Source organism: Rattus rattus, chromosome 15 (genome assembly GCF_011064425.1).
Source record: "Rattus rattus isolate New Zealand chromosome 15, Rrattus_CSIRO_v1, whole genome shotgun sequence".
In the NCBI taxonomy this organism is placed as follows: Eukaryota; Metazoa; Chordata; class Mammalia; order Rodentia; family Muridae; genus Rattus; species Rattus rattus.
In genome coordinates this window covers 27,273,580-27,296,601 of record NC_046168.1, presented here as the reverse complement: position 1 = coordinate 27,296,601, position 23,022 = coordinate 27,273,580, and the positions used below count along the sequence as shown (strand labels likewise).

Below are 23,022 nucleotides of genomic sequence, written 5' to 3'. Positions count from 1 at the left end.
ATACTCCCACCGTATTCTACAGTTTCCCTGTAATCTCTGATGCTGTTGGTTACTTAAGAGAATTTCTAGGTTACCAAACACATAACACAACGTAAATTTTATTACTGCTTTTCAATCCTTTTTAGAGATATTTTCCTCCTGATTTACTTAACACAATATATTCCATTAACAAATTCCTAATACTGAAATTTAATTATAGTTACGTAAAATAATGAATCCTAATGGCTCTAAATACTTGCAATTCCGTAATTAATTCCATTTCCCTGGTACTGCTTTGAATGCATACATAGCAAGCATTTAAAGAACAATTCGCTCTAGTCTCGGATAAATACGTTTACGTTCTGAATTTCAGCCACAGGATCTTAGATGGAGGGGAGTCAAAGGAAAACTCACTGGCGTGTTTATGATCATCAATAGGAACTGCTCTGACTAGAGTGTTATGTGCTACCTCAACCCAGTTCCTTCCATGAATTTCAAACAATAGGCTTGCCAATTAATCGAGGTAATGAGTGAGTTCTGAGTTATACAACTGAAGACATATCTAACTTTTCCTACACTTCTCTGTTCAGTCCTGGGGCATACACTGAAGTTGTGAGACACCAGGATTTCTAAAGCTCATGCAGGTGCAGGACTTTAAACGTTGCTGCTGAGCCAAGTAAGAGTCCAGAGACACCAAGCTTAGGCAAGGCTTAATGGCAGTGATGATGCCCTGCAGGAATGTGGTCAATGGCGTTGGGCTCACAGGCTGGGTCTAGATCCTCCCTCCTGTTACTAAAATCTCTCCATGGAGACTAAGCATTTACACATGAAAGACAAACATGACAGAACCTGAGAAGACGAGTTCTCAGGTTAGAGAGGGTCTTGATCAATATCCCTGCAAACTGTAATTTACATTATACATGTCCTAAAAGGAGCCATGCAATGCACGAGTGAAGTAATGATGTCCCTGAACAAACTATAAAACAATAAAAGGGAGGAAATATGGAAAGACTAGGCTGGGACACCAATATTGAAACAATTCTTCATAACAGAAAGAAAAGAGGCAACGTAAAAGGAGTACAATACAAATGAGCTTGCGATTATACCACTGTGCCCTCTTCCAACGGCTGTGGTCTGGACATTCCCACACGGCTGCTCTGATCTGTCCATACAGACCAGTTCCCATGGGTTCTCCCAGCCGTGCATCTGACAGCAAGCACCAGCATGTCAAAAGCGATGATGTCAAAGGCTGTTTCCCTTTCTTTCTTATTATTTTGCCATTGGTTGTTTTATAGCATGCATCAATTCCATAAAGACGTGCTTAATAAAGCACGTGAGAAGCCTACAGATTCGTCTCTGATACATCTCAGCGTTAGAGCCTCCAGAGTAACTCGAGGTTGTGACAGACTGCACATACACACACGTCAAGGAGTATGAACACAGACTCAGCACAGGGCAGCTTACGTGAAACCGGGCTATCAGCTCTCTGTCCAGAGGCTTTGTGACTGACAGTTGTCCAGAGATGGGGTTGATGATGAAGATGCCCGTTGGAGGCTGGTCAGCTCCTGGCCCAGTGACACTGTATCTCAGAGATAGGTTCTTATCTCTATCAGACCTGATCTGAGGATGAGGAAAACAATTACATAAGGGGAAAACATGGGCAGAGTTGTTTGGGGGGGCATACCGCACTTCCACACCTCGCTTCACCCCTCCCAGAACACCACTGATGTCTCCTACCTTTCTTCCTCCTCTTCCTGTGTGTGTGTGTGTGTGTGTGTGTGTTGTGTGTCATGTCTGTGTGTGCATGCATGCATGTGGGTGGCTTCCGCAATTGCCTTCCACCTTATATTTTTGAGACAGGGTCTCTGGGTGCAGCTGGAGTTCCCTGATTCACATGGCCAGGACTAACCAGCACGCCCCTGGGTTTCTAGTTTCTGAGTCCCCAGCACTGAGGTCTCTGATGGGAATCTGCGCACAGGTCTACATGCTGTGTGGAAAGCACACTATGATTGAGCCATCTCCCAAGCCCATCCCATGACTCTTGATGATGGACTTAAAAAGAGACACTACCTATGCCCAGAAAGACTTGGGGTAACCTTTTCAGCTAAAGGAACACCAGCTATGCATTTTGCAAAATGTCAAAATTTAGCATTGTCTACTTAGATAAAATTGCCATGGAAAAATATTTATAACAACGTAAGACGTGTTTAATTTAATACAAAACATGGTGTCTTCACACATCAGAAACGGTAAGAAGTAATAATTATCTAGCAACAGCTTGAAATAGTCTTATGTGGGACTCCCTGGTTGGGAACAGGCCCGTACATTAGACTTCTTTGCGTTCATTGTACTGGCTCTGTGCAACCAAAGCCTCCTACATGGTTTTCAGGTGGTAACGAAGGCTACAGTTCTCTTTCCTAATAAAGCATCAAAGAGAGGTTCTTTGGGCGTATTTTATACTCCAAACAAAGGGAAAGCATGCCAGAGCAGAGCAGGGTACAGAGATGGAAAATGGAAGAATGGCAGAGACAGAGAAAGGGCAGGCTGGGCAGTAATAAATACAGCTCTTTATGCACTATGTAAATGTAATTAATCCATCCATTTGATCTAGAGATATTTCTTAACATAGGGCAAAATTCTGTTTTTTAGTCCTGTTGCTTGAGGGTTGATAGAAGGCACCTCTATCTGGTGTTACGGGCATTGTTAAATCGAATTACAATGCACATTAGAATAGAATATACAGCACAAATAAGTGACTTACTTAAAAGGCTCAAAAATATGTGTTGGAGTACTAAAATAGTCATAGAAACATTTACATTTTAATAAGTGAGAATATGACGATTCCATAATATTGTACTTTTAAATAAATGCTACCCTGTAGATTTTGCTTATTTTTTTCCCATGTCAGATGGTCGGATGGTAGGCAGTGTAAGTAACTGCAAAATTCTCTCTCCTCAGATTGGAAAGGCTCCAGTTTTGCACTGCCCCAGGGACTCTGTTAATGGTATCAGAGGTCACTTTTCCTCTTATAAAAAGACTCCCAAGTGCACTTGGTGCTGGCAGGTTTAGCAATGATTGCCCTTTATTCTTTTCCTTCTGTCCCAAACTATCTTTAGAGGGCAGAGATCAACATGGAAAGTCCTGGTTCTGACTACCATTTGAATAGTGAGAGACGGAAGGGGAGGGATGGGATGGTGATATGGCTCATGAATTCACAAAAGGCCTATCACCGAGTGCCCCGGACCTAGGAGAGCTACGCAGATAAATAATCCAAGAGATGACAAAGAAAGGCTTCTTACTACATAGGAGAAATTCCACTCACACAAATTCAACTGTACATGCACATGCCATAAACTCTACTCAAAAACAAACAAAAAAAAATAGAAGAAACAGTTTCTAACATTGCCCTGCCAAGAAAATAATTACAACGACGGCCTCTTACTCTGACAAGCTCTTGCGGAAAGGGTCCTCTGGAGTTTTCTGGCAAGTTGATCGGAGGGATGACCCAGTCTCTCTTCTGCCTTTGTAGAGCTCCGCTGTGCTTGGCGAGTTGTCTAGGGAATACTATTTCCTCAATTTCATGTGGTTCCTTTGCATTAAAGAACAAGAAAACTTTCCTAAGGACTAGGAAGCGCACCTTCTAAGATCACATCAATATTCATGGCTACCCGTGTGTGTAGGAACCACAGTGTATTATGAACAAAAAGAATAACTCGGGAGGCCCTTTCCCTGTCCCCTAGTTCAATAACAGAAAAGTGCCATGAAGTATTTGGGTTGCACTATTCACTGGAAATTGAATTAGAAACAATTTATTATACAGTCCAGTTGAGTAAACTACTTGCAGTTTCTATAAACCATCCTAGAGAGTAGTTAATATTAAACCAAGTTTAATAGCACCCTTTTATATATTTCTCATTAGTTTAGACCACAGTTCAGGTAATGTGCCTACTGTACATTAAATTCAGATCTTGATGTGCTGAGATATAATTTGAATTCCAAGAGAAGTTTAATACGTACCGCTAAAGAATGTCTCAAATATTTATGACCCTATTAAATCCCACAGAATTAATGCTGTAATTATTCTAAACCTATGTCAGCTGTGATGGATGCTGTAAATGACCCACTTTGCACAGTAGGCATTAATCTCTGCTATGTGTCAACATTTTCTTCTGTTTCTCTCGATGTCTGTGGACACTTTAGCCATTAGGCCGTGCTGTCTCTGTGCAAACATCCTGGACAGTTTGCTGGAACATGGAGAACCAACAACAACAGACAAGTCTTTTCACCCCATTAGGTACTAGCCTCTCACTCTGTATATCACTCAAGTGGCTTGAGGCCTTTCAGCAGTTAATGGCTTAATACATTGTATTTTACACGATGTGAAATACCGGTGTAAGAGAAAAACAAGGCATGTTTTTAGTATATTCAATCTTATTTGAATACGTGAATGCGCATCACCTTTATAATTAAATATCGTCATGGCCTGTGCTGTTATCTATAACTGTAGTATTCAAAACATAATGGTTAGAGTTCAAAGTCATGGTCTTCAAAGTGTATATAGGTGTGTCCCTGAATCTTAGTTTGAATAAACTCGAAGAACCTGGTATTGATAAACAAAATGGGATTTGTGAAGTCATGGCTCTATTTCATTTAGAATTCTTATGTAGGGATTTTCACAGAATAAATGCTCAATAAACATTTGCTGAGCTGAATAGGTCTCTGTTGGAAACACACTTCATTTATTTCACCCTGGCTCACAACAGCTTTCCTGAGAGGGAGCATATCCCTCGTCAACATCAGTGGCAGGATGAATATTTCATGCTACCCAATTTGCTCTTGGAAAAAAAAATAGGACAAAAGTCAACCCTTGTTGTTGCCAGAAACACTTTACTGTCCCCGCTGTAGACCTGCACCTCCCACCTAATAAATTTGACTGATGACATCTTCCCAAGATGTGTTTATTTTGTGGTTACACTTAACAGCTTGTAAAACATCTCAGAAATGGAACAAAAACTACTTCTAATTTGAATTAAATTATAAATCACAAAATATAAACAAAGCTCTCCAAGGCAACTCTGGTTGCTTGAGATATACTTAGCCTATTATGCTAGAAATACAACCAAGTCCTGCTAAAGAAAATGAAGTTGGTAACAATGGAAACACCGGCCCTCCACTTGCATGGCAATAATTAAACCCGTATTTGGTTAGAATCTTAAATGTAGTGGTTAAACATAAGCTGGATCTGGGTACCTTCATCGGCTCCTCAGTCAGGCTGGGCTCCAGGCTCAGGTTAACAGCTACCTGCCACTTTTCCTGGGTTTCTTTGTCTTGGGCGTATATCAGGAATTTTGCCTGCTCTGCAGAGAGAGGGAAGCTTCTCACAGCGTACACTGTGCCGTCCTCATCCACCTTGAAATCTGCTGGTTCACTGCTTTCATACTTAACTTTCCTTTTTCTATTGCAGTTGCTGAATTTCACTGGAAAAGAGCACACGTGCACGGTTACTCCACCCTGGTGGGCATAGTTCACGCTGTAATATGTGCTGAGCTTGGTTAAATTATTAAACACAGTGGTGTGAAGTCACAGAAACTGTTTTCACACTGTGTGTGTGTGTGCACAAGTTCCTGTGCATGTGTGTGACTGGCCCTACTCCCCACCGATGTGAAGACCCGAGTTCAAGCTCCAGTGCCATTCTCCAGGAGCCAGCCAGCCCTAGGGATCGGCCTGCCTCTGCCGCCTTGGGACTAATAGGAGAAGCATACATTATAATTCCTGGGATTCCTACATGGGAGATCACACTTGGGTCCTTCCGCTTTCATGGGAAGCACTTCCCTAGCTGAGCCATCTCTGAGACATTAGGATGTTAATCTTCATTCTGTAGTCCAACATGAGTTCTCTCTAACTTGAGGTTATGCCTATGAAGAAGACTATACCAACCTCAAGCAACAGCAGGGTGGTTGAAGAAAAGAGTTACACTTATGCTGAAGTACTGAATGGGTACAGGCTTTTTTACTTGCTGTCTTTCATAAACACTGGAGTGCAACTATGGCCACAGCACACACATTTTGCTAAGGATTTCAAAATCTAGAGATAGTGTGCAGGAGGGTATGCATAGGCTTTGTACGAGGAAAATAGTAGGACGCTTACATGGCAGAGACTTGAGCATCCCTGGACTTGAGTGTCCTGGACCAAATTCCTCTCAGAGAAGAAGAAAGGACTGAACCAAGGTTAAGTTGTGGCCCTACATCTCCTTGTTTAAGCCTTGCCTTCTGTCATCATCTCTTGGATGGGCCACCAGGTGCTCCTGATGTCCACTTTGCCCCGTGCTCAGGTATTGCTTCCTGTCCCTTCTAAGCTCCCATCATCCCTCATGCTGCACTGTTGTTGGCCGGTCTTACACACCAACCGGAGTCCTACCGCTAGTTTCACTGCCTGAGCCTTGCACTCCACTAGAGAGGCATGCAAGGCTGGGTTTCTCAGTTATCTGTTACCCTGTATTCTTCCTGCCACAGAATCTTAGATAAACACTTGAAGGAAGGAAATTCCAGGCATCTTCATCAACACCCACAATGTTTCCTAGAACCCTGGAAACTCAGAGTAAAAAGCATCAGAGTGGAAAAAAAAAAGAAAAAGAAACAAAACCTGATCATTTCTGTTCCTCGGGGTGCTTATGAACTTTGGTGTTCCTAATGTAAATTCTCACCAAATGAAAGAAACATGCATCTTAAAAGATTTAAATGAAAAATAAATCATAAGGAGGAGGATCTTAACAATCTCAGTGGGTTATTCATACCACTAATAATTGCGTTGACTTGAAAATGGGTGGGGGAGGGGGGAGAAAGTCAGCGTTGCGTAGCGCAATGCTAATCAGCCTGTCTTAGATACTGAAAATGAGATTCCACATTTACAACGAGAACCGGGTATGCTCTAGACAACCTCTAGGAAGATCATTTCCTATGCAGTCCACCGTCCATCATTCTGAAGAAATACTGCGTGGGGAGGGCAAGGGAAGTCATCAGACATAAAGTGGTTTTCACTTCCCAGAGAATTACTGCTGCAGTCTGGTCATGACTAAATGTGATACAATGGCAAGGGCTAGGTACGTCCATACTGCAAAGAGCACTCACAGGTGAGGAAAAACTTCTCTTCCTTACTCAGATTGGGGTTTCAGAGACAGGGTCTCCTACAGTTCAAGCTACCTGCAACTGAATTGTGTAGCCGACAGTGACCCTGAACTCTTGATTTTCGGGTCCTACGTCTGGAGCACTGGAACCCAGTTTAATTAGTCCTCTGTCTCAACACCAACTGAAGATGCTCCTTCCAGTTCCACTCACATCAAATCACCACGACAAGCAAGGACTACAGCCAAGGTCCACGCTCACTCATTTCCCTTCCTAGATGTACTAAAATACTTTAACTACTGAATATATATTTTTTCACGTACTGCATATATATCATCCTTCAAATTTCATTCACTAAAAGTAAAAATAATAGTTGTATCTTCAACCAAATCAGGTTAAAATATAACGTCGATCTTTGGACTATAAATATTCCCAAGTAAACTTAGGTACCACAATCTTATTTGACTGAAGTGTTTTCTGGAGAATGATGGCATTTTCTTCTTTTCTTCTTTGTAAGTTAAAAATAACAAATGGAAAACTAAAATTGTTTTTCGAACCTTGCTGAGAAATCAAGATGATAAAATTATGCCATCTTTTTATTAATAGAAGTAACTTTTTTGATATCATAAAAAGAAATTCGTGCTATTTCCATCCTCTCAGAAATGTCTGGTCTCCTCTGCGTTGCCTACTACATTCAGCACAGCATCAGGCGTCCTCCCTCCAGGCCACATCTGCATCGCTGCCCCTGTGCCCTGCGTAGTCTTTCCCAGATGCAGGTGACCCAGCACTAAGCCTGTATGACTTTATCCCTTCCTGACACAAGTCATATATGCATCAGGGCAGTTTTTAATGCTCTCCTAACTTTTTAAAATACTTGTAGTTCGCTTTTAAATTGTATGTGTGTTTCTATGTGTGTGTTCACTCTGAATTTTTAATGCAAATTCATTAACATTGTCCCCATTATAACTATCGTTCTAATAAGTACTCTATTTCTTAACGGTGTCCTGTGACTATGCCCTCTGTCTTTAAGAAGACAGTAAAGTTTTATTCTTGTGATAGGAGCTCTTAGTTTTTTATTTTCTATGACAAATAACTCTGACGAGAGTAAGTGCTTGTGAATATCCATAAATACATGGCCACATTACAAAAATGAATATGAAAAGAAAGATAGAAAATGGGCGGGCATCACAGAGAATCTCTATACACAGCCTGTTCTATCAAAACATCACAACAGAAGCCAATAACCAATGCACAAACCCAAGGCCTTCAGAGAACCTGCCATAAATGTTCATATTTAAGTTAGTGGCAGTAGTAATCTGAACTGGTTTGTTGGCGGTAAAGCCTCGTGAAGTAGAGGTAAAATTAGGCTAAAGGGGCTGCGGAGATGGCTTATGCGAGCACAAGTGTCTGGGATTGGATCTTGGGTGCTAATATAAAGGCTGGGTGTAGAGATTCACATCTTCCATCCCCAGGCCATGGAGGTCGGGACCAGAATCCCTGGAACCCACTGGTCAGCAGCCAATCCAACTGCAACTCTGAGCTCCAGCCTCAGTGGAGACCCTGCCTCAAAAGAATGAGGTGGGCAGTGACTGAAGGAGAGATCTGACACCAACCTCTGGCCTCCACAGGAGTGAGCGTGAGACCCATGAAGATGGGCCCGCATACATCACATCTGTTTTGACCTTAGCAGTGAACTTGTCACGTCAGACTCATTATTCCTGCTCTCCAGATGTGCAAGAGAGCTCTATGCTCGCCCCATGTCTGTGACTCCAGTCATTTCCCCCCAAATGGTTCAACAGAATCTGATGAGTTAAGCCACCGGAAACTAAGGCTTTAATAAACAATACAATTAGATGACAAAGAAGCTCAGTGAAACTGGCGAAGACAATGCTGCCAGATTTACAGCTCCCATGGCAAACAAGATTTTAAAAGTAACTCTTCCTTCTTTATTCTTCTCTCATACAACACCGTACCCTATTCCTCTCTTCCATTCCTGTCGGCATTGGAAGAAAGACTGGAGGAACCAAAGGGGTCAAGGACACCAAGCAAACCTGGCCCACAGAAAGGAGTAAGCAGGGCTCATAGGGACTCACAGAGATTTAAATGTAAACAAATCAGGATGTTGCCCCAAGGTCCTACAGAGACCGGAGCTGGAGCGGGAAGGGTGTGAACAGGCAGGCATGGGGAATTCAGTCTTGACTGTGGAGGGGTCACTTGGGTAGTCTGGCATCCCATTACTTAGTAGGATTCAGATGCTAACATGTCTCCAATCAAAAAGAACGCAACAGAATACATTCTCAAGGAAGAAAACTGTGTCTATCCTCTGAGGGAGAAGAGGCTGGTCTCTGAGAACTGATCCTGGAATAAATGATTTGGCGCGGGTCAGGTGAGAAAGATCGGTCATCCAAGGGGAGCCAGTTGTTCTAGTTCCCGCCTAACGTGTAGCTCATGTGAATCAGCTTAATGGATGGCATTATTGGGAGCATATGCTAATTCTCATTTAGTCTATGTTAAGTAAAGACAACTTCTGCCTATCATTCATGTTTGTTGATCCATTTATTTGTGCTGGGGACTGAACCCAGGGTGTCAGGCATTGATAAAGACATGCTGTCCCATGGATCTGTATCTCCAGCCCCATTCAGAAGTAATGAAATGTATCTATTTGGGGATGAGCGGATGATTTGGTGCAAGTCATGTAAGCATGAGAACCTGAGCATGATGGCCAACTAGTCCTTGTAACCCTTGTGCTTAAAGGACGGAGACAGGTGGACCCCTGACTCATTAGCTGGACAACTAGTCCAGCCTCATTGTCAACATTCAGATCAGTGAAGAGACCCTGTCCCAAGACAGTAAGTGTGGAAGGAGAAGGCAGACAGACAGGCACAGAAATGCACACAGACACAAACAAAGGCACAGACACACACACACACACACACACACACACACACACACACACACACACACACATGGAAAGACAGACAGAGGGGAGAGAGAGAAAGAGAGAGAGAGAGAGAGAGAGAGAGAGAGAGAGAGAGAGAGAGAGAGAGATTTGATTTGACATTGAATTCTGGTATACTTTCACACATGGGTTTGCCAAATACATATACAGAAATTCATAATATACCCATACTGAAAAGTCTGTATGTCATATATACAATGTTTTATGCACAATTTGTTTGAAACGTGCATTGTGTCATATGATTTTGTGTGTTCAATCAGTATAAAATTAACACTTTAGTGAGAAATAATGAACATGAATTTCAGTGGAAAAAGTCCCCTCCTGTAGATATCGGTTCAGCCTCTGACTCACCCTGTTCATCGGTTTTAGCCACCTTGCGTTATTTTAAGTTATACAAATTAAAATGCTGCCTCATTTCTAGGAGAAATGTGTGAATTTCATTTGTTGCCACCTAGTCAATGTTCACTGTCTGTTGTCATCTTTCCCTAGGGGCTGGATGTAGCTAGGGAGATTTTTCTCCCACTTGACAAGGTGCTAGGACCAAGATGGGAAATTTACACAAGATGGCTAGATTTGTACAGAAACTGTATCATTAATAGTAGAAAAGCGCCAGGCTTGGTGTCACATGCCTTAAATCTCAACGCTCAGAAGACAGAGGCAGGCAGATCGCTGAGCTCTTTGAGTTAGAGGCTAGCGTGGTTATAGTAAGTTCTCAGAAAGTCAGAGCTGCATATGACACTTTGCCCACTATGATATCTATATTTATAATTATAAATAATAAACTATGTTTACTTATAGTCATGTGTCTCAAAATTTGGGGGTATAAAAACAATATATAGACACGCACGCATACATACACACACACACTCACACACATACATGCACACTCACACACACACACGCATGCAGACTCAGACACATAGACGCATGAACACGCACACGCACTCACACACATACATACACGCCCACATACACGCACACACATGCACACACACATGTGATAAATGCACATCTATCCATCTATCAAGCCATCCCCATGGAGCTATCTTGCCCTTGTTGTAAGACTTTTTTCTTATGACTTCTAGGTATATAAAATAATGAACGAGAATTTTTACTTGTTTTCAGAACATGAAGGAATTTTACCACATTTAATTATTCAGCTTTCAGGAAACATGCAAAATGTATCTTGAATTGTAAGAGTGAAACATTCTCACTTATTCGGGGTGGATGAAAACATCATGTTCTTTGTCAAAACCTACAGCGTTTAGAACTAATAATGAACCTTACTGGAATCCATGCGCTCCAATGAATGCTAACATTCCATTGTTTATTTACTGATGATAAAGAAGGTGTTACGCAGATGTGGGGTGTGACTAGCAGGGGACATTACTGGGAAGACTGGATATTTATGCACATCTGTAATTCCTGCCTTTCTGTGAGCATGAAACTGATTAAAAGAGTTGGTTTAACTTTTAGGATCTTTATTTTTATTATTTTAATCACATGCATACATTTCCTTGGGAGAGGGGAGATACACTGGAGTAGATGCGCCTAAGGAGGTCAGAGATATCAGATCACCCAGAGGTCACACAGGCATTCGTTAGCCTTCCAGTGTGTGTGTGCTGGGCCTGAATGAAGTCTTCTGTGAGATCAGAAAGCTCTCTTCACTGCTGAGACATCTTGCCAGCCTCTCAATTAATTTATGTTTAACGAAAGCTTTCCTATAGACAACAGCCTAACCTTTCACATTATCAGAAACAAGCCAGGCAAGGATATTGTGACAGCCCCAAACTCTCCTAGCATTCCACTGAAGTGTTTCAATTTAGCATTACTGAGAGCTGGAAAATATAGCCGATCAATTATTTACATAACACCAAGCTTCTCTTTGATGAAAGGCATAACATTTTATCAGACAAATTTAATAAAATTAAAATTCTACTATTTTATAATCAAAGGGTCTAATTTGAAAACTTCTTTTGATGGCTCCACTACCCATATATTAAAATATTAATTTTACTCAACTGCTCAAACAACTCCAGAAACTGGGGTTGAAGTATGAAAGGAGAGTAAATAATGCATTTATTTAGGAAAGTAAATAAATGGAAGTACAGGCTTTGCACCCAGGATTAATCAAACTTAAAACAAATCTGCACGTGGTTAAAAATGTGCTGCTACACACATCGTAACACCAAACAAGAAAATGTAACGAGACTACTTTATAGTTTTATACATGACATAGAGATTACATAGGATTCTGCTAACCTGATTTATATAAAAGTAAACACTGGGGAAATAGTTATCTCAAACTACATTTTTGTCCCTTCAAGCAGTAACTCACATTAATGTTACTCATAAAGCTATAATATCCATATAAAGTATTAACAGGAAAATGCAGATTATACCTATTAAATGTATTAGCAGTTAACCATCCCACATAAATACAAATACAGATGTGCTAATATTCACAAGTGGTTTACAGTTTTCATTCAAGAAAAAACATCACACTCTATTTAGAAGCAATTATAGGAAAATATTCCTAAATATTTTAATGCTTAAATATGTTTTTTTATATTTTCATTAGTTTTTTTTTCTACTTTAATTGCCTTTTTTTGAAGGTCTATTAGGAAAACAAAACACTGATTCTCAGTGAAGGCTGTAATATTTCATCAGACAAATGATAAAACTTGAAATTCTATTATTTTAGGAATAGTCAAATGATTTGACTTGAAACATTTTCTGACAGCTCCTTTACACATTATCTTAAAGTGTTAATTTAACGGAAATGCTCAGACAAAACCAGGCATGTACTGAACTTCCCTGCACAGGTGGAGAGCGCTGTCTATTAACGAGCCATGTATCTGCGAATGGGATGTGAGGAGGGAAAGTGGGAGGGGCACCCCCCCCCCATCTTGCACTGTTTGAATACATAGCTTGCAAAGCAAGGCAGCATGCTTTCCAAGAGACAGGTCTCCTCATAAGTATAAAGTCCGTTTCTGCTTGCTCTTGCCACCCTCGGACACCCCAAAAGGTTAACTTGAGAAACTTTCTTTTTCTTACAATACAGCAGCCCTTGCAGAATCTATCAGTTGTCTGCTCAGATGCATGCACAACGCTGTACGTTAGGAGTCCACAGATCGCTTGCTGGAAAAGCTCATTATATTTTCTTTAAATATAAAACTATGCAAAGGAAAAACATAGAGTTTGTGCAATACATTAAATGATATTTAACGCACTTAATACATGCAAATCTTCCAAAAGAAATATTTAAAAAAAAATTAAAACGGTACTTGGAGCCTATGTTCAAGAGATACCATTTTGCAACAAGTGTTATGACTGAAATATCAAGTTATTCATTGACACCAAGAAAAATGTCACCAACAAAAGTTGGTGTTGGCAAAGGACAGTACAGTGTTTATTATTTTTTTTCTTCAAATACCAGGAAGCCCTGTGCTGTCACAGTCCACAAGGGATGAGTTTATTCAAATTCATGATCCTCCTTTTTCCTTACCCTGGCAAACGTAATGCCAGTGTTCCTTACGGTTTGTAAAGGCTCTTCCCTGAGGATTTCAGAACACCCAGAAAAGCATACTTCAAGCACTCATGGCTATCCTTCTACTGGGCTTAATAATTTCTCCCTGGGATTTAAAACATAACACCACCTAAGTCTCACAAGTCAACTGGATCCTTTTCTGAAAGCTGGGTTTTTGCTTCAAATCTGTGTGCTCTGTCTGTGTAATGTTTATTACAGGCCTTAGCAGTTTTCAATTAAGTTCATTCAGGTACTCCAAATGCCAGGCAACTGAGTTACATTTTCAAGTGAAAAGCTCTCCTTCATAAATCTCCAGTGAGTTCCATCCGAACACACTGCCAGGGTGGGGAGTCTCTAGGGTAACGTGGGCACTCTGGTGAATGTCAGTTACCGGGACTCTCGAGCCCCTATCTTTGCACAAAGTGCAATCAGTTAGTTTCCTATTTCCTTATAAATTTATGTAGAATTAAAATTAATGAGCAAACTTTTATGCACAGGGGACTTTTAATGGGACTAATTGTTAATCATAAAATATAATAGGAAGGAAGGAATAAAACCAAATGAACAGAGGGAAAAGGCAAGGGATAAGGAATCAAATGAGCCAAATTAATTATTCCAAAAGTTGGAACAATCAGAGAATGAAACTCATACATACCTTGTTTTAGAACTAAAGAGTGGATTATATGTGCTCATATAAGACATTGGAGCAGGATTAAACTCACAGTAAATTAAGTTAAAATATTAACAGAAGCACATCGATGCTGTCCAGGCTTCCTTGAAGGAGTTGGTGGGGAGACTGAGAATGCTTGTTTCCACCTCCACCAGCAAGTTCTGCAGTGGGAGGTGTCACAGGAAAGACAGGCCTTGCAACTGGCACATAAAGGTCTTCCTTACAATACAGTTGAGTGGGCCAGATAAAAGGTTCTGTCAGTAAAGTAATTATTTTGCAAGTAGTAAACAGCAGGATCAGTGAGAGAACCTGGCTTTAAAAATAGGGTGGAGAGAACCGCCTTGACATGAACCTCTGTCCTCCACATGCACATCTACAGACATGTACACATGCACCCATGTGCGTGGACATAAGAGGTAGGAAATAAAACTTTTCAACTACTAAGAAGGTTTAGGAGACGGCCATAAGGGATCATTAAAATATAAATCCAGGTCTTTTATAATAAAATGGTTAATGTTTCTAGACTGTCGAAGGACAGCTAAAAACCAATTTGAGATCATTACTCTACTGCCTCGCCAGTGTCCTACTCTCCAGGGACATGATTCTAATGAGTAAAGCCATTAAATGTCACTTATCAAGTAATACTCCTGCACAATAAACAGCTTTATCAAAAAGCGAGGAACCTGGCTTGAGTGAAGCTTAAAATTGCAAAGAGGCGGTGATATACTGATAACCCATCCTAGGGTTCGCACACGCTGTGTTTGAGTCACGCTGCACGTGCAACTATGTCAGTCCACGCTCTAATTTGTCAACCTCCTACGGGAGGCCAAGAAAGAAATCCAAGGCTCGGGTTTGCTAAAAAATCAAGACTGGTGAAGTAGATCTTTGTCCCGTACTTTTCATTTACATTACATTAGAAGGTGGTAGTGATTTGATCAAAAGGCAACTGTGTTCCAAACCAGCTAAGAAACTGTAGCACCATCGTTGGAAAATGTAACTAGCTACTACTGCAGAGTGCTTTCTAAGAGCCAGATGGCAGAGTTGATAGGCCAAGTATACACCGTTCTCCTTAGGACATCCCACAGCCTGAGATACAGCCCTTCCCTACCACCTAGAGATGACCTGGGGCGTGTACATGATATGGGCTCTTGCTACCAGGCTTAAGTCCAAGAGCCTATATGGGAAGGAGAACCAACCTCTGACCTCCACACACCTGTCTCACATACACACAATATGCATGTGTGTGTACACACATACACATGCTCACAATAATTACCATAAAAAGTTAAATTGAAAGTTTAAAAATGATCACATTCCAGGTATTTGAGAGTTGCTCTCTCAGCATACGGTGCTCCTTGCTGACCTCAGTGGGGGAGAGACAGTGCTATTCAGTAGTAATATATTAGAGCCATTTCTGCTGCCTGCCTCCAATATAACATGTGTGCTTTAAGTATATGAGGCCATAGAGATACAGCTGAAGTGGTCAAGAGCATGATGTACCCGCCGTGGGCTGCTCGGGACTGGTGTTTACCTCCAGCTCCAGGAGACAAACATGCCCTCTTGTGGCTTCTGCAGGTACTGCACTCATGTACACACAGCCACAGAGAGATACACAATTAACACTGAAACAGTCAAGGCAGCTTCTGGAGCCCACGGATGGCATTCCAGGTAAGGTGGGTGACATGTTTCTCCACACTGCTACAGCAACGCTCAAGGATTTTCATGGCATTCCACCCTTGTGGACACCCAGAATGATAAACCATCCTCTCTGGAGTTGACAGGACACATATCTCTTTCCAGCAGGGTTATTTAGAAGTTGCTGCCCTATCCCCCTGCTGCTACAGTTATGAAAGAACATGTCAGATAGTGGTCTGATAGAGTCAAACCAGGAATGAAGAATCCGGCATCCATCCTGGGAGGAGTGGCCAGAATCACAGTGCACACAGGTAACTGTGCAAGGATAAGAAATCTGTGACAAAGCTCAGGAGACCATTGCTGTAATCCATCTCTCCCACCACATCTACGAAATAGATCAGAGCTAAGCCTATGGTAGGTAGAACGCAAAGACTTACTGAATAATTTTTAAACATCCTGACACTTTTCCACCAGAAGAAAGTTTTATTGTGATGTCCTAAAACGTTGTTACAAAATCTCCTAGAAAAAGCTATACTTTTTATTTCTCAGATGAGGCAAGCCATGTAATACTCAATTCCATCCATGTACAACTCAAAGAGAGAGAAGGGTGGAGACCATTGCGTTCTGGAGAACGAAGCTGAAAAGTGAAAACAGGCACAGATGCTACAGAAATAACTTGGAGGTCGAGATACGCGGTGCAGGCTTCTGATAGCGTAAGGACGCTATGCATACACTTTTATGTGTTAAATACCTGGAAATGCATGAGAACCACTGCTTTCTCCTTTCTATGTACCTTACACATATCTTTCAGAGCTCAGTTAGGTGTTTCCCATCTCTTTCTGTCTCTTTTCTTCTTCCCTCGTCCCCTTCTCTACATGCCTGTTAGGAAATTGCATTAAAATATTGCTTCCTCTAATTATGTCACACTCAAAAGAGTATGATTCCCAGCCTCAGAAACTTGAAGCAATTCTGCTAACTCCATAATTCAGGCTACTTAGGTTGGCAAAGGATTTTAATTTTCACAATATGTTTTTATCAAAACTTAAAGAAACAAAAGAAAAATGTCCAGCATAAACATTACTGTCTTGAAATGCACCACAAGAGGAAAATACACAAAGAAAACCAAACCAAAGCAAACAAGCCTACTCTCAAATCAACTTCAGCAGTGCGGCACCGACACATGACAAGGACAGTTAAGAGTAAACGTGTGCCTACAGTGCAGCACTCACACATACAACAAGGAACACGAAGTTATTATGTATGTCATGGAGCATGGACAAAAGAATGAGACACAAAGAACAAACTGTGTATTAGGAAACCGTGTAAGAGGACATCGTATCAACCGGAAGCAAAAGCCACTGAGAACACAATCTGTATTTCCTTACTTGCTCATAAGAGAAAAAGGTATGATTATATATGATTATATATGAAGAACTACTGATTCTACAATAGAGCTCTCGAAACTCTGTCATGAGATAAAACTCATCTCAGAAGCCAAATTCCCAATTTCTACTACTAATCTACCAAAAAGACACATGGGCCACCAGGTGCTAGGACTTTGGTATAAGTTGGATTTTTCATCGAGAGCCAATTATAACACTGAACAAAAGTAACTGCAAGACGGTTACACTTAAAGTTGCCTCTGATTTCCGAACATTAGCAAAATGATATATTAAGTATTTAATAAATAAATTCCACAAGTTCAGAAATACTACTCTTTGCTTCATCAAGGCAGTGAGGTCATGCAAAGCAATTATATAAAACTCCTAAACCGTTAACTGAACTTAAGTAGTAAAAACTACTGTACAAGCTTAAATAAACACCAAAATCTGAATATAAATTCATTCATGCATTAATAATAATTACCTGAGAATATCAACTAACTGAGAAAAGGACAGCCTCATATATGTTTGTGATCATCTGCATTTCCCTCTTTCTAGGTCTCTAAAGAATTATTGCATGAGTCCTAAGAAGTGTCTATGATTCTAGAATGCACTGCTCTAACACCTAACACATAGTGCAGAGCCAGCTGAGGTTATTTCTGTGTCACTCAAACACAGGGAAACGATTGGCTCATCATCTTACTATATTACTATCATCATTATAAAAGCCCATTTCAATGTATATGATTTAATTTACATATACAAAGGTTTATGTTGAGTCATGTTCCCTTTAAAGCCAGATATATTAATTATATTTAGAAACTATAAAATGTTTATAAAAACTTTTAATACAGTATCCTATACAGCATTTATTTCATTGCTGGGGGGGGGGGAGAGAGACAGACAGAGACAGAGAGACAGAGAGACAGAGAGACAGAGAGACAGAGAGACACAGAAAGACAGAGAGACAGAGACAGAAAGACAGAGACAGAGACAGAGAGAGACAGAAAGAGACAGAGAGACAGAGAAGAGACAAAGAGAGACAAGAAGAGAAAAGAGAGAGAGAGACAGAGAGAGAGAGAGAGAGAGAGAGAGAGAGAGAGAGAGAGAGAGAGAGAGAGAGAGAGAGAAAACACAGAAGAGGAATCAGCCTGTCTTCAGTTGCAACTTCAAAATTCTGGTGCTTCTACTGGGACTGCAAATCCTCTCCTCAAGGCTGGGGTGACATTTTCTCTTGGAGATATGACTGTACCATTCCTATTAGTTACATTAGTGTGAATGGGCTTATGTGTCAAAACCTATAGCAATGATTTTCAATCTCCCTTTTGCTGTGACCCTTTAATACAGTTCCTCACGTGGTGGTGACCCCAACCATAAAATTATCCCATACTGTTATGAATCATAATGTGAATATCTGATATGCAGGGTATCTGACATGTACCCCTGAAAGGGGTTGTGACATCTAGGTTGAAAACTGCTGCCTGATGGCATTACGGTCATCTCCACACCCTACACTCTGCACCACGTGTTGAGTCTGGGTGTCTTAGAGGTTCTCTGCTGCTCACGTAGTCGAAATGTATACTGCACGCTGTCGCGACAGCGAGTGTGGCTTCCACACTCAATAACTCAACCATCTTTAAGCTTTACAGGGATGAGGACATTCCATATTTAATACGTCATACTGAAACATACATGCGTGTATTCAGGGAGCTTCATTGCATTACCTAAGATGACATCACGACAAGAATCCCACACACAGGTAATCTGCTTCCAACGTAACATTGCCCAGTCGGTATGTGTGAGCTACAATAAATCAAGTTAGCTAGAATGTCCTTATCCAGTCCCTCGACTGATGCAATAAACCAACTCGTTTGAATTGTATTCTCTTGGCTGAAAGCCTCTGCAACGTTAACATTACAGAATAACACACCAACATCTTCGTTAAGCTTTAAGTAAATTACAGTGTTTACTTGTGTGTGCACGCATGCACATGTGTGTCACCACACTTACAAGAGTCAGAAGATGATAGCCAGAAGGTAGTTGTCTCTTGGTACAATGGGGTGGGGTGCAGGAGGTCTTACTCAGATTGATCTGAACACCAAGAACTTTTACCTGCTAAGCCACCTCTTTGGCTCTACATCCTTTTTCCAAACCAACACCCAATCATTAACTTCTAGAAGCATGAAATAAAAGGAGCGATGGGATGTAAATAAATGAGTCCAAAAAACACAACAAAGAAACGAAAGAGCACAGAGCTTTCTTTTGAGTAGAAATGGAAAAGAGGGATGAGGAGGAGGAGGCGGCAGCAGTGGCTATTCAGACTGGGAAAAAATATCCATGGACCAGAAATAATGGGGCAGTGTGACTCGTTAGCTAGATAGAAAGCCAGCAGGGGCAACGGATAGTTCAGCCTCCACAGGCTTGGTAAAGGAACATGGGAGGTGACACGAGGCAGGGCAGAGAACTTATCATGAAACCAGAATGCAAAGAACGGGGCAGAGGCTAAGTGTGGGTTGGTACAAGGCCAAACTGAGTGATGGGACCAGAACTCTCAGCACAATGCACCTGAAATCCCCCATCACAGAGAAGCCCAGAGAACAGCCCACAGAGAAGCATGGTGCCCGAAACTCTCCATGGAAGCCTGACTCCTGAACACGTCGGTGGCCTGTCTCCTTCTGGCCCTAGAAATTTATCTGAAGACCTTCCTGCTACACACCCTCAGCCTCAGCCATTTTAACCAGCTCTCGGGTTTGAAAAGCCACCCTTTCAAGTAACAAGATGAACATTTACGACCAGACTTTGGCTATTATAGTAAGATCTGGAATATTACTCACCCAACTGAGCAGTGGAAAGAAAAGAACAAGGACAGAAGGCAAGACTCTGGGGGAAACCAAGCAGGGGTGAAGTAAGCAATGTGAGAGGGTCCTTGGTTCATTCTCATCTTCTATGGCTGCCCCATGGAGATCATCGATTCCCAGCCTCCACCTCCCTCCTTCCCTTTAGTGACATGGCTAGCTAACAAATGATTAGAGGCGAGTCGTTAGTCGAACCAGAAGATAAACACGAAGACGTCTTAGCTAGTTTGGGCAGAAAGGAGTGATGACAGTAGCATTTGCCCATGATGCTGCAGTTGACTCAGGCTTTGGCTGGTCTCTGAGCCCCCTGCCCCTCCTGGTACCTTACAGAGCCAACAACAATGGTCTGGTTCTGAGTTGGTGCTCACTGATGCACGTACTAAGCTACTTTAGATAAGCACAGGTGAGCCCACTGCTCATTTGACATTTGTCACTCTACCTCCATGCAATGTGCATAAAAAGCAATATCAGGAAACAGACGGCAGAAGTAGATACCGCCCTTACTGTCCCAGATTTGTTTATCTTCACTCACTTACCTTTGTGCAACGTGAAGCATTTAGCAAATAACATCATGAAAGACCGCTCCTACCAGTCCTGCTTCTGAGCCAGGAGTTTGTGATGTGGCAATCTCACCAGGACACGACTTACATGTTTCCATTCTTTCAGGTGTGTGTGCACTTGTGTATTCACACAACTTCCTACCTTTTCACACAGGTGGATGTGTCACGCATTCATATTGAGCATGGCATGTGCCCTGGGAAGCACCTACTACACCTGGCTACCAAAGTAAACTTGGTGAACGTCCCTCTCAATGAAAAATAACCAAATAAATATTTCTATGCCAGTTATCAGGAGTTTTACTTTAAGGTTGGAAGATCTTTCATAATTAAGTAAAGTTTAACCAAAGTGTTTGAAAGTATTTAAAGAGAGAGATCCCTGAAGTTGGAAAGACATGTTGGGTGGTGTTAGATGCGATCTCAGTAAGGGACAAGGGGCTATTTCAGCAAGGTGGGCAGGATAACGAGGCAGGATCAGTCCACTCATGACATCCTGATACAAAGGGCAGTGTTGGACCCTCTCCCTTGTTCTTCACTCAGTGCTTTGTGAAGGATGGGAACTGGGAACCTATTTCCCCCACTGGGGAGCTTTGTTTAGAAAAGTGTTTAAATACACATCATCTTTACATGGGTGACGTTTTATGGACTAAAGTCTTTTACTTAGAAAAGTAAACTTTAGATAGGCTGAAATCCAGTAGACTAAAAGGAAAAATTTCAACGGAGGTGAAAACTACAGTTCTGATTCATTGTGTGTGTGTCCATGTGTGTGTGCATGTCAGTGTACAACATACTTATCTGACAGGAGGACTGAGAGATAATGTTCCAATACAACTATAGTTAAGAGCTTAGCATTGCTCCTCTCCATATCCTGTGTGTTTGAACTATTAATACAAGGAACACAATTAGTGGTACTTTTTAAACCCAGGAATTATTCAAAAATACACAATATAATATGCAATATGTAATTATGAAGACATGAGATTGATTTCACAAGTCACAGAGAAAAATAAGATTCATTATATAACAATCACGCCTTGTATAAATTATAGTCCAGCCAACAGGGACACTAAATATGCACTTTAATTTGGATTACAGTACAAAAGTAACTTCACTATCTAATGAGATGAATTATTAATCAATGCTAAAAGATACTTTTAAAAAGCTCTGCTTGAATAAAGGCCAACTCTAATCTCATGCATTTTACAAGTAATCTTCAATAAGCCATTATCATCTTATTCTCAATTAAACCACACCCTCACGTAAGATAGTTTTTGTAAGTTAGAAGTTGTATCAAGGCTGATGGTACAGCCTGCAACTCAGTTGTTTGAAAGACTGAGACACAAGGATTACAGATCAAGGTCTCCCTGAGGTACAGAGTAAGACCAAGGCTGGCCTGGGCAACTTAGTGAGACAGTGTCTCCAAAGTGAAAAGGTACAGAGAGAGTTTGGTCATAACTTGGCAGTGCTCTCATTTATCCAGAGTCCCTGGATTCAAACCCTGATACCAAGGGAGAAAACAAAGGAATATGTTTCATCAGTAATGAGATTTTTGCCATTTTACAACTGTTGGGGAAATTTTCAAAAAGTAGTTTGCTTTAAGGAAGTAAGTGTAGGGTACAAGATCTTCAGCAGGAGGGGTAACTGCCATCCAGCTAGAGACCAAAGCGTGACCTGTAGAACCCATGTAGGGGAAAGAAAGAATTCACTCCAAACGTCATCTTCTGACCTCCACACAGGGACCTTCACACACATGCACGCATGCACATATGCACACACGCACGCACACATGCATGCGCCCACATACACAGAGACAAGACAGAGAGACATGCACACACACGCACACACACACAGAGAGAGAGAGAGAGAGAGAGAACACACAGAGAGACAGAGAGACAGAGAGACATGTACACACATACACACACACACACACCAGAGAGAGAGAGAGAGAGAAAGAGAGAGAGAGAGATACCAGAGAGAGAGAGAGAAAACACACACATACACAGACATGTATACATGCATGCAAACATGCGCGTGCGCGCGCGCACACACACACACACACACACACAAACACACACACACACACACAGATACCACACACACAGAGAGAGAAAGAGAGAGGGAGAGAAGGGGGGCACAGAGACTGAGAGAGAACGATAAAGAAAAGAGTAGAAAGTAAGTCACACATTTGGCTATTCATTGCTTTACATGTAATCCGAGAACATTTCAGTTGATCATGATTTTGCTAATACCATGCACAACACTAAACACATGTAGATATTCACACTCAATGACTGGAAGTCTATGATTTAACAAATTCCTAAGCTGAGCACCACTG

The 23,022-nt window shown here is 41.4% G+C and overlaps 1 protein-coding gene across 1 annotated transcript in view; it reads right to left on the bottom strand.

Annotated features, from left to right (window-relative positions):
- Cdh2 (cadherin 2) overlaps positions 1-23,022 on the bottom strand; it is a 211,572-nt gene that overhangs the window by 53,823 nt on the left and 134,727 nt on the right. The window contains exons 3-5 of the mRNA XM_032885522.1: positions 5,230-5,456; positions 3,422-3,568; positions 1,444-1,599 (exon numbers count right to left, since the gene is read on the bottom strand). Of these exons, the coding sequence (XP_032741413.1) occupies positions 1,444-1,599; positions 3,422-3,568; positions 5,230-5,456 (530 nt within the window). The remainder of the gene's footprint in view (positions 1-1,443; positions 1,600-3,421; positions 3,569-5,229; positions 5,457-23,022) is intronic.